The following is a 12619-nucleotide window of genomic DNA, read 5'->3' as shown; positions in this document are numbered from 1 at the left end:
AGCCAGGGTCTTACTATGGAGCCCAGGCTTAGCTTGAACTCACGGCGACCCTCCTGCCTGAGCCTTATGGGCGCTGGAGTGACATGTGTGCGCCTACACACCCGGACTCATAAATTCTTTTTTAATACCACCATTTGCCTGTTTTTTATTTTATTTTTAATTTGTTTTTTTATGGTCACTAGTAGGTATTTGTGGTATGTGACTACAGCCCAAAGTTCAGCCGCCAGATTTTCCCTGGGTCCTGCAGGTCTCGGGAGCCGGCCTGGGGGCAGGGTGGGGGAGGGGCTGGGCCAAAGGCCAGCACTTCTCTGCAAGCTGTGCCTTGGCGTGGAAGGCTGGACGCGGTTTAGGCAAAAAGACAAGGCGGGCCCGCCGCAACAGGGCGACACGACAGCTGTGTTGGTGTCAGGGGGAGAGAGAAGCCCGACGACCGGCGGAGAAGGACGGGGTGGCCCAAGATGGTATCTGGGAAGCCCGCCGACGATAGCTGCGCTGCGGAGCTTGTTCAGTGCGCATCCTGGTGAACCGCGCGGTGCGAGGCGCCCTCAGCCTGACAAGATCCGGCTGGGAGTGAGAGGAGAAGCCGGCGCCTGGTCCAGCTCTCTGCTCAGCCTCCGCCCCACCCAGGTGTGGGTAAGGTGCGGAAGCCACCAGGTCACCAGCCACAGGTCTATGCTGTGGAACCACCCAGGTGGCCGGGGTCTGGGCAGTGGCCTCCTGCGCGCACAGAGAGCCCAGATTCCGCCCTCAGCCCACCCCCTTCCCCTGCCAGCTGCCGGCTCCGCTCTGCCTGCTTCCTGTCTGGAAAGTGGGGCGTAGTCCTGCACGCACCACTTAGGTGATAAATGACCCCGCGTTAGACAAAGCTCAGGTCTCTGTCTCCGGGGAGCAGTGGTCACTGCGGTCCTTTCCGCGGGGACGATCAGAGGGACTGACCAGGAGACACAGGCGTGGGCTGCGCCAGGGACCCAGGGCTCTGCCAAGGGAGGGTGGGGTGCGCGGCGGCGCCGCCCTAATCCTGGCCGCTTCCTCCCCGCCCGGCTCCGGGAAGACCTGCTTGGCACAGCTGGCGGAGTGGTCGCACGCTCCGGGATGACTTCTGGCGGGTGAGTGTCCCCGCAACGCCCCGCGCTGGAGCGGGCGCGCTTCCCTCGGTGGGCGAATGAACTGGTTCACCTTGGTCCCCGCGGAGGTGGCTGTCGCAGCCCCCGTCCGTTCAGTACAAAATTTGGGACCCGGTCTAGGGGTACGAGAGGGGGCAACAGGACCTCCTGCGCGCAGGGCCTGCAGCGGGGACAGGAGGCTCTCCGGGACGTGGAGCCAGGCAGTGTCCCTGCGCCGCCTGCGTCCCAGCAGATTTGGAAATCGCCAGCGACAGGTCCGGATGTGGTGGAAAGTAGGATTCTCCAGCCCAGCGCAGCCTGGAGGCTGAGTGGGCGTCGTCTCCGTGGTGGTGGGAGCCAAGGAGCACCCCAGGGCTAACCTAATGCGCAGGAGGGAGGCGGGCATGAGAAGCGTACTCTCATTTTCACATTTTCTTTTTCTTTTCTGTTGGGCAGAATCAGGCCCTTGTGCTTGCCAGGCAAGTGCTTACTCTACTGAGCCATCTCTCTGGCCCAGTTTTTACACATCCATCGAGAGGAGAAATTGAACCTGGGCTGCAGCCCTTTTCCAGAAACAAAATTATCAAGGTTAAGCTCACCTTTTCGACCCTCCTGCCTCAGCTTCCAGAGAAGGGGGTTATAAGCGTCTGCACTGCACCTGGGGTAAATTAATTTTGTTGAACTACAAAGGAAGCTGAGAAATACAGGTTGTGCTCTCTTTTAGACCCCCAAGTTTATTTTCTTTGCCTTTTTCGAACTCTAGAACTCATTCAATATTGACAAGGAAGTTATCTTGGAAAAATGCAAGCGTGTGTGAGAGATGACTTCTTACAGCATTGAGGAAGTCCACGTCCAGGCCGGACTTGGGGACAGGCTTTCCCTCCCAGAGCCCCCACGCCCAGCCCTGGGTGGGGCCCGCTCTGGAGAGGCAGCTGGGAGGGATTTAGAATTAACTCGGCCACTCTGCGCTGATCCACAGCCCATGCCATTCCAGAAAGTGGGGTGCTGTATCTGGGTTTGGTTTGGTACGGGGGATTGACCCCCCAGGCATCTCCTGTGCAAATCCAAGCTGTATTTCCATTGCCCCAAAACACTACACCCAGTGGTTTGCCCCCCTCTGTTTTTTTATTTTTGTTCTGTTATTTTTAGATTCCTTTCTCTTTCGCAGGACTGGGGAATTGAACTCAAGAATGCCCTGCCACTGAGTTACACCTCTAGCCCTAGTTGTTGTTTTTAGATTTTATCTTGAAATAGGGGCTCTGGAGGCTCCTCAGGTGTGACTTGAACCTGCAATCCTCCTGCCTCAGCCTCGCCAGTGCTGGGATGACAGGTGTGCACCACCATGCCGGGCTTTTATTTTCTTAAGCCCTGGCCTCCCCCTGGGGCTAGAGTCGTGGGGCTTTTTACCTCTGTCTTCTCTCTGTCGTGGGCCCAGGCCTACCTGACTGCCTGTAACATTTGTACCTAAACTGTCCATAATGCTGGGATTGCAGGTGTGAGTCGCCAGCCCAGCATGGTTATGTTTTAATGAAAAATAATTACAGTAAGTTGAAGGCTGGGATGGTGCCTTTGCTTCCTCTTCACCTGGCTCCCCAGCCAGGCCCGGCAGGGTGCTGCCTCCCATAGCAAGCCTCTTGTCACCTCTGCTGCCCTGCTGGCTCTGAGAAGATCCCCGAGGCTACGGCGGGAGCCTAGCTCACCCTTCTGTATGTAGGTCGCAGGCTCCCGGGCAGCGGCTTGGCTCGGGTTGTCAGGGAGTGACTTAGGGTGAACTCAGTAGTGGGGTTTGGGGCCTCAGAGAACCGAGACCCGCAGTCAGGAGTAGGGTCTTGGGATGCCTCCAGCGGGGTGCGATATCCTCTGTGGAGTGGCGGGGAGGCCCCGCGGTGAGATGACAGGGAAGCGGCACGGTTCGAAGGGGAAACGATCCCAGCTCCTAGGCGCCAAGGTGACCTCTTCACAGGTGGCAGAGGCTCATTTGCAAATGAAAAAAACAAAAGAGCTGGGCCCCCTTCCAGGTGAAAGGGAATTGCTCAGGCTTCTAGGAGAGGAGAGAGAGGTGGGGGGGGGGGGGGGGGGGGGGGGGGGGGGGGGGGGGGGGGGGGGGGGGGGGGGGGGGGGTAGGAGGAGAGGGGGGAGGAGGGAGAGGGAGAGGGAGAGGGAGAGAGAATTAACTGCGCATGTAGTGTGTATTCTGAAATTTCAGCGTTTTTGTAGTTGTTTTCGTCTTCTTCTGCCTAGTTTTATTCTTCTGTCCCAGTCCGAGAGTGTTACCAAGCTGAGGTGGGCTGCTTATCACACGGAAGCCAGTGCTCAGGAAGGGGCAGGGGAGATGGCTCAGTGGAATAAGTGCTTCCCTGGCAAGCACAAGGGCCTGAGTTCAGTCCCTGGTTCTGAAAAAAAAAAAAAAAAAAAAAGGAAATTCAGTAATTCTAGTGTGTTTGGTTGGGTTTTGTTGTTGTTTCTTTGTTTTTGCAGTACCAGGGATTGAACTCAGAACCCTGCATTTGCCAGACAAGCGCTTATTCTACTGAACTATCTCCCTGGCCCGGTTTTGGTTTTTCTGAGACAGGGTCTCACAATGTAGTTCAGGCTGGCTTCAAACTTAGGGTGATTCCCCCTGCCTCAGCCTCCTGAGTGCTGGAATGACAGGTGTATGCCGCTGCTCCGTGTCCAAAAGGCCGCTTTCATGCTGTCTAGAACTGAAGAATGGATTCTAGAAACGATAGAGGTTAAGAGTAGGAACAATTTATTGAAAGAAAAGTCCCCCTAAGAGAATCAAAGGGGGGCCTGGGAAGTGGGTTGCCCACTGCCCTGCTTCTGAAGGTATTTGGAGCAGAACCGCCAGGTGAGGCAGGCTTAAGCTGGGACTGCACTGTAACCAATAAGTAGGACTACGAGTGTCTCCCAGCCCGCGGGAAGCTGAGGCAAGAGGATCGTTGTGATTTCTAGACCAGTCTGGGCTGCAAAGTGAGCTCAAGGCCAGCCTGAGCTGCGTAGCGAGACCCTGTCTCAAACAAACAAACAAACAAAAAAACTAATAATACTTATAATAATAAAGGAAAAAAAATAAAAATAAATTACAAGAGTAGTCGCTTAGGGGCCGGGGAGATGGCTCAGTAGGATAAGCGCTTGACTGGCAAACTCAAGGATCTGAGTTCAATCCCCGGTTCCGCCAAAAAACAAACCAAACCAAAAAAGAGTAGTCGCTTAGTAATATCGAGCCAATGGGAAGCCACAAGGCGGGGGTGAGCTGGGACTGAACCGTGGGTGACAACAAGGCTAGCCGCTTGGGTCATACTGGTTAAATGGGGATCAAGTGGATCCGCGAGTCATGCAGCAAGCGCAAGGGGAGGAGGTTCGGCGCCCCCCGCCGAGACGCCCACCGCGGCGGGCCGTCCTCTCCTCCCGACCGCGCCTCCGCCAGAGCCTCCCGCCGCGACCTCTCCAGGGTCGGCGTGCGGCTGCCGCGGCGCTCCCGCCCACCCGAGCCGCCACGCTACCCCTGTCCTAATCCCGTCGCATCCCGGGTCTTCGCCTCTGTCTCTTTCTGTCGCCGTCCCGGGCATAGAGCCAGCATCTGTCTGGTACTTCTGGGCGAGCGCTTGGTTGCGGAGTCACAGCCCTGTCCGCTCCCTACTTCTCAGGAGCATCCTCGTCTTGCCTTGATTCTTGGTCTTCCCTGTGCAGGTACCTTTAACGTTTTAATGCATATTTAAATAGTTCTGCCTTTCTCGTAGGTGTTGGTTTTCTTTTTTCTTTGTTTTAACTTGGTTAAAAGGCGCGTGGTACATTGCCTGAACTGGCCTTGAACTCTCTCCTTGGTCCCCTTAGGAGCTGGGACTGCCGGCTGCCTAGCTGTCTCCTCGGGCTCTTTTTTGCTGTCCTGCTTCACAGAGGGGTTACGACGGTAAAGCCCACAGATGGCATGAAGGTTTTTTGTTTTTCTTTTGTTTTGTTTTGAGACAGGGTCTCACCATGGAGTTCAGGCTGTCCTTTACTCACTGTGTAGCCCAGGCTGGCCTAAAATTCAAGGCGATCCTCCTGCCTCAGCTTCCTAAGTGCTGGGATGGCAGGTGTGCCCACCACACCCAGCTCGTTATGAAGTTTATTTGTAAAGCAAAAGGCAAGCCTTGCTCACTTGGTTTGGTGGGTGCACAGGGCTGGACTGACATTGTTATTGTGGTCCTTTATGGGGAACCGGAGCCCTCTGCCGCCAAGAGGAAGCTGAATTCCGGTTCTGGCTGCCTCCACTTCCAGCTCAGTCTCTGCACCCTGGAATCCCTGGAACCTGAGTTGACAGCCTTGGCCCCCTGAGGAGAATGGACTGGCAGAGTTCTTTCCATGTTTTGCTGTTTTTTGTTTTTGTTATTTGTTTTTGCAGAAGCAGGGATTGAACTCAGACCCTTGCGCTTGCCCACTTTATTGCATGGTGGCCCCTTTCTTGAATATTTCTTTGCCCAGTAGTGGCGATTGAATCCAGGGTCTGCACTCCAAGTTACATCTGTAGCCTCTTTGGGTTTCGTTTCCCTTCCTTCCTTCCTTCCTTCCTTCCTTCCTTCCTTCCTTCCTTCCTTCCTTCCTTCTTATCTTCCTAATTTTATGTATATGGTACAGGGTCTACGCAGCTCAGACTCCTAATGATTCTCCTGTCTTAGCTTTCCGAGCCCTGGGATTACAGGTGGCGCCACCATGCCTGGTCTTGGAGGCTGGCTCAGTGCACCCGGCAAGGCATGTGGTGCTGGGGATCAAGCCTAAGCAGGTGCTTAGTCCACTGAGCTATCTCGCCGGCCCTTTTATTTTTATTTCAAGACAGGGTCTTTTTTTAAAAAATTTTTTTATTTATTTATATGTGTGTGTGTGTGTGTGTGTGTGTGTGTGTGTGTGTGTGGCTAGCTCAGCCCACCAGGGGCAGGGCTGGCTGGCATGTGGAGCTGGGGGATTGAACCGCGGTCCCTGTGCTTTGCTAAGCTTGTTCTAAGTAGGTGCTTTAGACCACTGAGCCATCTCACCAGCCCCAAGACAGGGTCTTATTAAGTTGCTAAAGGCTGAGCTGGAATTTGAGAGATTATGGGCACATTCTGTGTTAAGTTTTGTTGGACATTCAGAAACTTTTTATAATTTTGAAGTTCTTTTAGCTACGATAACAAAGCATCGTTAGGGCCAAGGATGTAGCTCAGCAGCATAGCACCTTCTTGGCAAATTCAAGGTTCTGAGTTCAATCCCTGGTATAAAAAAATAAAAAGAAAAGAAAAACGTCAACAAAGTATTGTACGCAGCGGGCAGTGTGGGCCATGCCCCAGGGGCAGCTGACACGGCAACTGAGACCAGGGGTAGTGGTGTGAACCTGTAATCCCAGCGCTTGGGAGGCTGAAAACAGGAGGATTACTATGAGTCCGATCTGTGTAGTGAGATCCTGTAGATTCTGTATAAATACATTTTTAAAAAAATGTTGCTGTCTTTCAAACATTACTAAATCCAAGGGCATATTCTATGTGTTCTGTGGATACAAAAGATATTTTTTACTAAAATAATTGTCTTCTCCACTTTTCTAGGCCCTGTCATCCAAAAATCAGCATTTAGTGAATGCTAAGCCTTTCATTTTTTGTTTTAGAACCATTAGAACATGTACTTTCATGTGCGGTAGGTTTTCAAAACCAAGTTCATAAGTGAGCACCATGAGACGACAGGAGACCAAAAATAGTCCCCATTAAACCTGGTTAAAGTCTAACCCTAGACCGTTAATTGTACAATGTGGTTACCTGGACAAACGCGGCAGGTGGGCCAGGAAGTAACCCGGATGTAGCTCACCTGGATCCAGCTGGCAGCCTTGGACAGATCCGGGAGTGGGCAGTGAGACCCCCACATGGTAGGACAAGTAGGCCACTACTGGAGCGCCTTGGCACCGCAGCTCACTGATTTTCATTGGCTTGTTTGTTAATTGGGGTTTGGTTTTGTTTTGGTTTGCTTTTGAGACAGGATCTCACTGTACAGCCCAGGTTGGCTTTGAATGCCTGGTGGTTGTCCTGCCTCAGCCTCTCCAATGTTGTTGGCTGCTTAGTTGTTTTGAACCAGGATCTGCCCTTGGATTTATTTATTTATTTTTTAATAATCATTTATTTATTTATTTTTACGTTTATTTAGTGTGTGTGTGTGTGTGGCCAGCTCAGCCCACCAGGGGGCGCGGCTGGCTGGCATGGGGTGCTGGGGGATTGAACCGCGGTCCCTGTGCTTTGCCAAGCTTGTTCCAAGTAGGTGCCTTAGACCACTGAGCCATCTCTCCAGCCCCCATGCCCTTGGATTTAATAGATAGCAATGCTTTGTTCTCATAGCTAAAACAACTTAAAAATTATAAAAAGTTTCTGAACATCTGACAAAAAGTAATAGCATAGTCATAATCTTGCTGTTGTAGGCAGCCGAGTTAGATAGAAATACCGTAGGCAGGCAGACAGGGCCAGGCCCTCAAGGAGACAAGATGGAAGACGAGGCGACTCTGCAGCTTGGAAGAGACAGACACTCCCGTACGGGCCACACCTGAAGACCAAGACAAAGAGGAAGCACAGCAACATACTTCCCTAGGGATGGGCATCAGGGATTGACGTCCTAAACAGTTTCAATCACCTTGGAAGAGCCCAGATGAGTCACTAGCCCAACCCCCAACAGGAAGAGACCCTGTTCCCTATTCGTGCCCGCTTGCTACGTGACTCGCTTTCCCATTTGATACTGGACTTAATCAATTTTACCTGAGCAATGGTGCTTGTAATCTCATTGGTTGACCATGGTTTTGTCCCACCTCCTGCCCAGCTAAGCGAGCTCCCATGTCTTCTCCGCCACCTTAGACCCGCCTCGCCACATGGTTTTCCTCTATAAAAGTCCCTGCAAGAGACAGCTTCCTGGGGGCCAGGGAGATGGCTCAGTGGAATAAGTGCTTCCCTGGCAAGTGCAAGGGCCAGAGTTTGATTCTCTGGTTCTGCCAAAAAAAAAAGAAGAGACAACTTCCTGGGAGGAACTACCCGCTCGCCCCCCCCCTCCTGTCCCTCTCTCAGGACAGGAGCTTTCTTTCTCTCAATAAATATGTTCTACTCATAGCCTCTGTTTGTTCCTAGAATTCATTCTTCGGTTTTAGAGAACACGAACTTGTGCAGGTCAGGTCCAGAGCCCTATGTCATTTGGAGGTCACCCACCCAAGACCAGTTTTTTTCCCTGTATCGTTGCCTCTCTGGGAGGCTGAGGCAGGAGGATCACAAGTTCCAGCTCAGCCTTTAGCAACTTAATGAGACCCTGTCTTGAAGAAGAATAAAAAACAAGAAGGGCTGGGGATACAAGTCAGTGTGAAGGCCCTGGGTTCAAATTCCAGTATTGGAAAAGCAAATGTTCAAGGAAGAGCTACTGTGCAATTAAGCCAAGTCAAACAGCTGGTTTTAAGCCAGGGTCTGGTTAGTTGATGGCCCCGGGCTGGTCTCAAGTGAGTACGCGGGACTCCAGGTGTGTACCCTCCGGCCTCGGAATCTCCTCACTGTGAGTAGCATCCTAGCATGGGAATGAATGTGAAGGCAGAGAGAGTTCTAGAGGTGACCCAAGGTGGGTGCTGGGTGCTGGTCGGCAGGACCAGGAGTTGGGAAGCAGTCCAGGTGCAGAATGGAGCTAAAGGAGGAGACAAGGTCTCTCTGTGGAGTGCAGGCTGGCCTGAAACTCGCAGCAGTCCCCCTGCCTCAGCCTCCCAAGTGCTGAGACTACAGCTGGAGTTGCTTGGAGACCTTCTTACAATTTCCATGTGGCTGAGGAGGTGGCTTGGCACAAGGCTGCCTTTGGGTAACATGGTGGATGTGTGATTGAACTGGTCCTGTTTTATTGCAGCTTTATGTACTGACTATGGCCAGGGTTTTTTTTTTTTGCGGAACCGGCAATTGAACTCAGGACCTTGTGCTTGCCAGGCAATGCTTATTCCACTGAGCTATCTTCCCCCACCCCAACTTTCTGTTTTTTGTTTTTTTTTTTTGTTTGTTTGTTTTTTTTGCAGTACCAGGGATTGAATTTAGGACCTTGCGCTTGCCAGGCAAGTGCTTAATCTACAAGTGCTTAATCTACTGAGCTATCTCTCCAGCCCCCCCCCCTTTTTGAGACAAGTTCTTGCAGTATAGTTCAGTCTGCCCCTGAGCTCACTATGTAGCCCAGCAGGATGGCCTCAAATGTGACAATCCTCCTGCCTCAGCCTCCCAAGTGCTGGGATGACAGGTGTGCCTCCCCACACTCAGCTTGCTTTATATATCTTGGACCTTCATCTGTTAAAGACAGGAGAAGCATCCCAGCACCGAGGAGGCTGGGCAGGATGACTGCTGTGAGTCGGAGGCCAGCCTGGGCTACGCAGTGAGACTGTCTTAGGAAAAGAAGGGGGGGGTGTGTCTCAGCGGAGGTGGGTGCGCCCCCGCGCGGCTCGCTCAGCCTGTGCAGAGGCCCAGCTCCACCCTCGGCAAAGAGTTGAATTCCGCTCTCTGTGTCCCCGCAGCTTCAGGTTCCTATGGCTCCTCAGGAGGCTGGTGGTGCTCCTCGGACTCGGCCTTGGTGTCCTTGTCATCCTGCTCAGAAGTGGCTTCCTTCAAGCTGTGCTGCCCAGCGTCGAGCCGGGGCGCCCGCTGCCGCCCACCCCGGGGGATGCCTCGCTCAGCCTCCTGCCCGAGCAGCGCATCCGGGGCCTCTTCTCCCGCGATGGGCTCTGGTGCGTCCCCGAGCGCTCTGCGCAGGGTCCCGCGGTGCCCTTATGGGGTTGTTGCTCGAGTCAGGGTCTCGCCATGCAGCCCCAGCCCGGGGTGCTGGGGTCGCAGGCGTGCGACACCTCACCCGGCTCTCGCTTGTTTTAGGCTGTTTCCTAAAAACCAGTGCACGTGCGAAAACATGCAGAGTCAGGGAGGATTCAACTTCCGGAGGGCCTACAAGGACAGCGACCTCCCCACGGTGGACGCCAGGAGGCGCACCGAGTACCAGCACTTCCAGAGGAGGTGAAGCCAGCGGGCCGGCTTGGGTGCGGGAGCAGCGCGTGGGGCGAGCGGGAGCCCAGGCGGAGCGGACTGAGGGCTTCAGCTTTCCTTTTTTCTTTTTCTTTTCATGGCGATCCTCCTGCCTCAGCTCCCCGAGCCTGTGGACTGTGCTTTCAAAAATGTTTTGCTTTAAATCGCCTCAGTACCTCTTGGAATGAGCTGTGGGCTTTGTCTTGGGGAGCGTGAAGGGCCCCCGGGAGCGTCAGGGCTGTCACTCACATCCGCTTCTCCCGCAGAGAGGGGCTGCCCCAGCCCCCGCCGCTGCTGGCCCAGCCCAACCTGCCCTTCGGGTACCCGGTGCATGGCCTGGCCGTGATGCCCCTGCACACAGTGCCCATCCCAGGTAGGCGCGGCGTCCGTGGAGACAGCGCCCTCGTGCGGCCACGACCGGGAGCTACAAGAGCTGAAGGAAGCCGTTGTTCTTGGGGTGCAAATGTGTGTGCCTCTAAGGACCTTGGGGGGAAGCTGGCTTTGGGGGTCCTCCTGTCCCAGCCTCCCTGCCGGGATGGCAGGCGTGCCTCTACTTCCTGTCTCTAAGGGGAAACCCCTTCACACCTGCTGTCGCCTTCCCGGGGACAGAGATGGCCTCTGGGCAGCAGGTACTCACAGCACCCAAATCCAGAAGGGCCCTGGGGTCTCAGGCACCGAATGGAGGATGGTGCCGCTGGCAGCCATGGTGGCCGGGAGTGGCTGCTAACATGTGCCTAGGAGGTGACACTCAGGGGCTCTCAGGGATGTGTCTGTGAGGGAGGGGAGAGCTCTGGGGTCCTTTTTGATAGCAATTCTCTCCTCTCCCCCATGGCGCCAGGTCTCCAGTTCGAAGGGCCGGATGCCCCGGTCTATGAGGTAAGCGCCCCATCCTCCAGCCCAAGGACCCCGGAGACAGTGAGAGTTTCCTGTCAAGGCTGCAGTACCCCGAGAGCAACTTGGAGCTAGAGAGTGGGTTGGCTTGGGCTCCTCCAGGTCTCAGCCCAGGGCTGCCTGGCTGGATCCCTGTGCCCAGGAAACAGGAAGGGAGGGGACAAAGAAACCCAGGAGGTACCGTGCTACTGCAGAGGCCACCACCAAAGGCTGTGGCCTTTGTCTCCTTTTCCATGCCCCCCCCCTTACCCATGCTGGGCACTCCTTTCCTCTGGGCTTATTTTTTAAGTGTATTTGGCACAGGGTCTATAGGGACTCACTGAACAGATCAGACTTGTAGTGATCCTCCTGTTTTCAGCCTCCCAACAGCTGGGATTACAGATGTGCACCACCATGCCCAGTCTCAATGGCCATCTCAGTGCACCCTGGGCCGGCACATGCCGGGGATCAAACCGGTCCCTGCATCTGCTTAAGCAGGTGCTTTAATCCACTGAGCTATCTGGCCCGCCCTTTTGCTTAATTTTATTTTTGGCAGAACCGGGGATTGAACTCAGGCCCTTGCACTAGCCAGGCAAGTGCTTATTCTACTGAGCCATCTCCCCAGCCCCCTTTTGCTTAATTTTTTTTTTAATTTTATTTATGTGTGTGTGTGGCCAGCTCAGCCCACCAGGGGCTGCAGCTGGCTGGCATGTGGTGCTGGGGGATTGAACCGTGGTCCCTTTGCTTTGCTAAGCTTGTTCAAATAGGCGCTTTAGACCACTGAGCCATCTCACCAGCCCCCTTTTGCTTAATTTTTGAAACAGGGCCTTGCTATGTAGTTTAAGCTGCCTCAAACTTTCAGAGATCCTCCTGCGTCAGCCTCCCAAGTGTTGGGATGGCCACCATACCTGGCCATAACACATCTTAATGCTTTCACCTCCATTCCCCCTCTTCTTCCCTTTTGCAGAAGATCTCTCTTCCTGTTTCCTATTATCTATCTTTCATTCTGCTCTTTGATTTATTTCTACTTTGGGTTTCTCATGGAAGAGGAAGCCAGCTGTACTGATGCTTGTGAGCCTATTTTTGTCACTTAACGTCTGGTCTCAGGGTGCATGCACTGCCTTAGAAAGGACTCAAGTTTGCCTTTCTTTTTTTGTCTTTTTCTTTTTTTTTTTTTTTTGCTGAGCCATCTGCCCGGCCCCAAGTTTACCCTTCTTTATGGCAAATAGTATTCTATACAAACACCACTGTTTCTTTACCCACTCCTCTGTGGACGGCAGCTAGGCAGGGGCCGAGATCTGGCTGTTGTGTGTTGTGTTCTGAGCATGAGTGTGCACGGGTCACTGTCACACGATGTCTTTAACTCTTTTAGAAAGATGCCTAGAAGGGGGATAGCTGGGTCAAGCAGAATTTCTAGTTTTAGTTCTTTTTGAGGAATCTGCACACGGATCTCCACGGTGGTTGTACCAGTCCCCACCGGCGGTGCGGGAGGGCTTCCCTCCCCCGCAGCCCCCCAGGGTTTGTTATTAGCTGGATTCTTGGTTCTAGCCATTGTTTCTGGGGTAAGATGGAATCTCAGCGCTGTTGTAGTGTGCATTTCTCTAATGGCCAGCAATGACATTCTTCATGGACTGATTGGCC

At 53.6% G+C, this 12619-nt stretch overlaps 1 protein-coding gene across 1 annotated transcript in view; it reads left to right on the top strand.

Annotated features, from left to right (window-relative positions):
* The first annotated feature begins 415 nt into the window (after positions 1-415).
* Positions 416-12619, top strand: part of B4galnt2 (beta-1,4-N-acetyl-galactosaminyltransferase 2) — a 21575-nt gene continuing 9371 nt past the window's right edge. The window contains exons 1-6 of the mRNA XM_004633649.2: positions 416-838; positions 1052-1106; positions 9610-9819; positions 9962-10099; positions 10375-10481; positions 10947-10984. Coding sequence (XP_004633706.1) covers positions 1093-1106; positions 9610-9819; positions 9962-10099; positions 10375-10481; positions 10947-10984 — 507 coding nt within the window. The 5' untranslated portion in view covers positions 416-838; positions 1052-1092. The remainder of the gene's footprint in view (positions 839-1051; positions 1107-9609; positions 9820-9961; positions 10100-10374; positions 10482-10946; positions 10985-12619) is intronic.

The sequence above is a fragment of the Octodon degus genome, unplaced genomic scaffold, assembly GCF_000260255.1.
Source record: "Octodon degus isolate 3935 unplaced genomic scaffold, OctDeg1.0 scaffold00056, whole genome shotgun sequence".
NCBI lineage: Eukaryota > Metazoa > Chordata > Mammalia > Rodentia > Octodontidae > Octodon > Octodon degus.
Note: the sequence above shows the minus strand (reverse complement) of the source record. Positions and strands in the feature narration are given on the sequence as shown.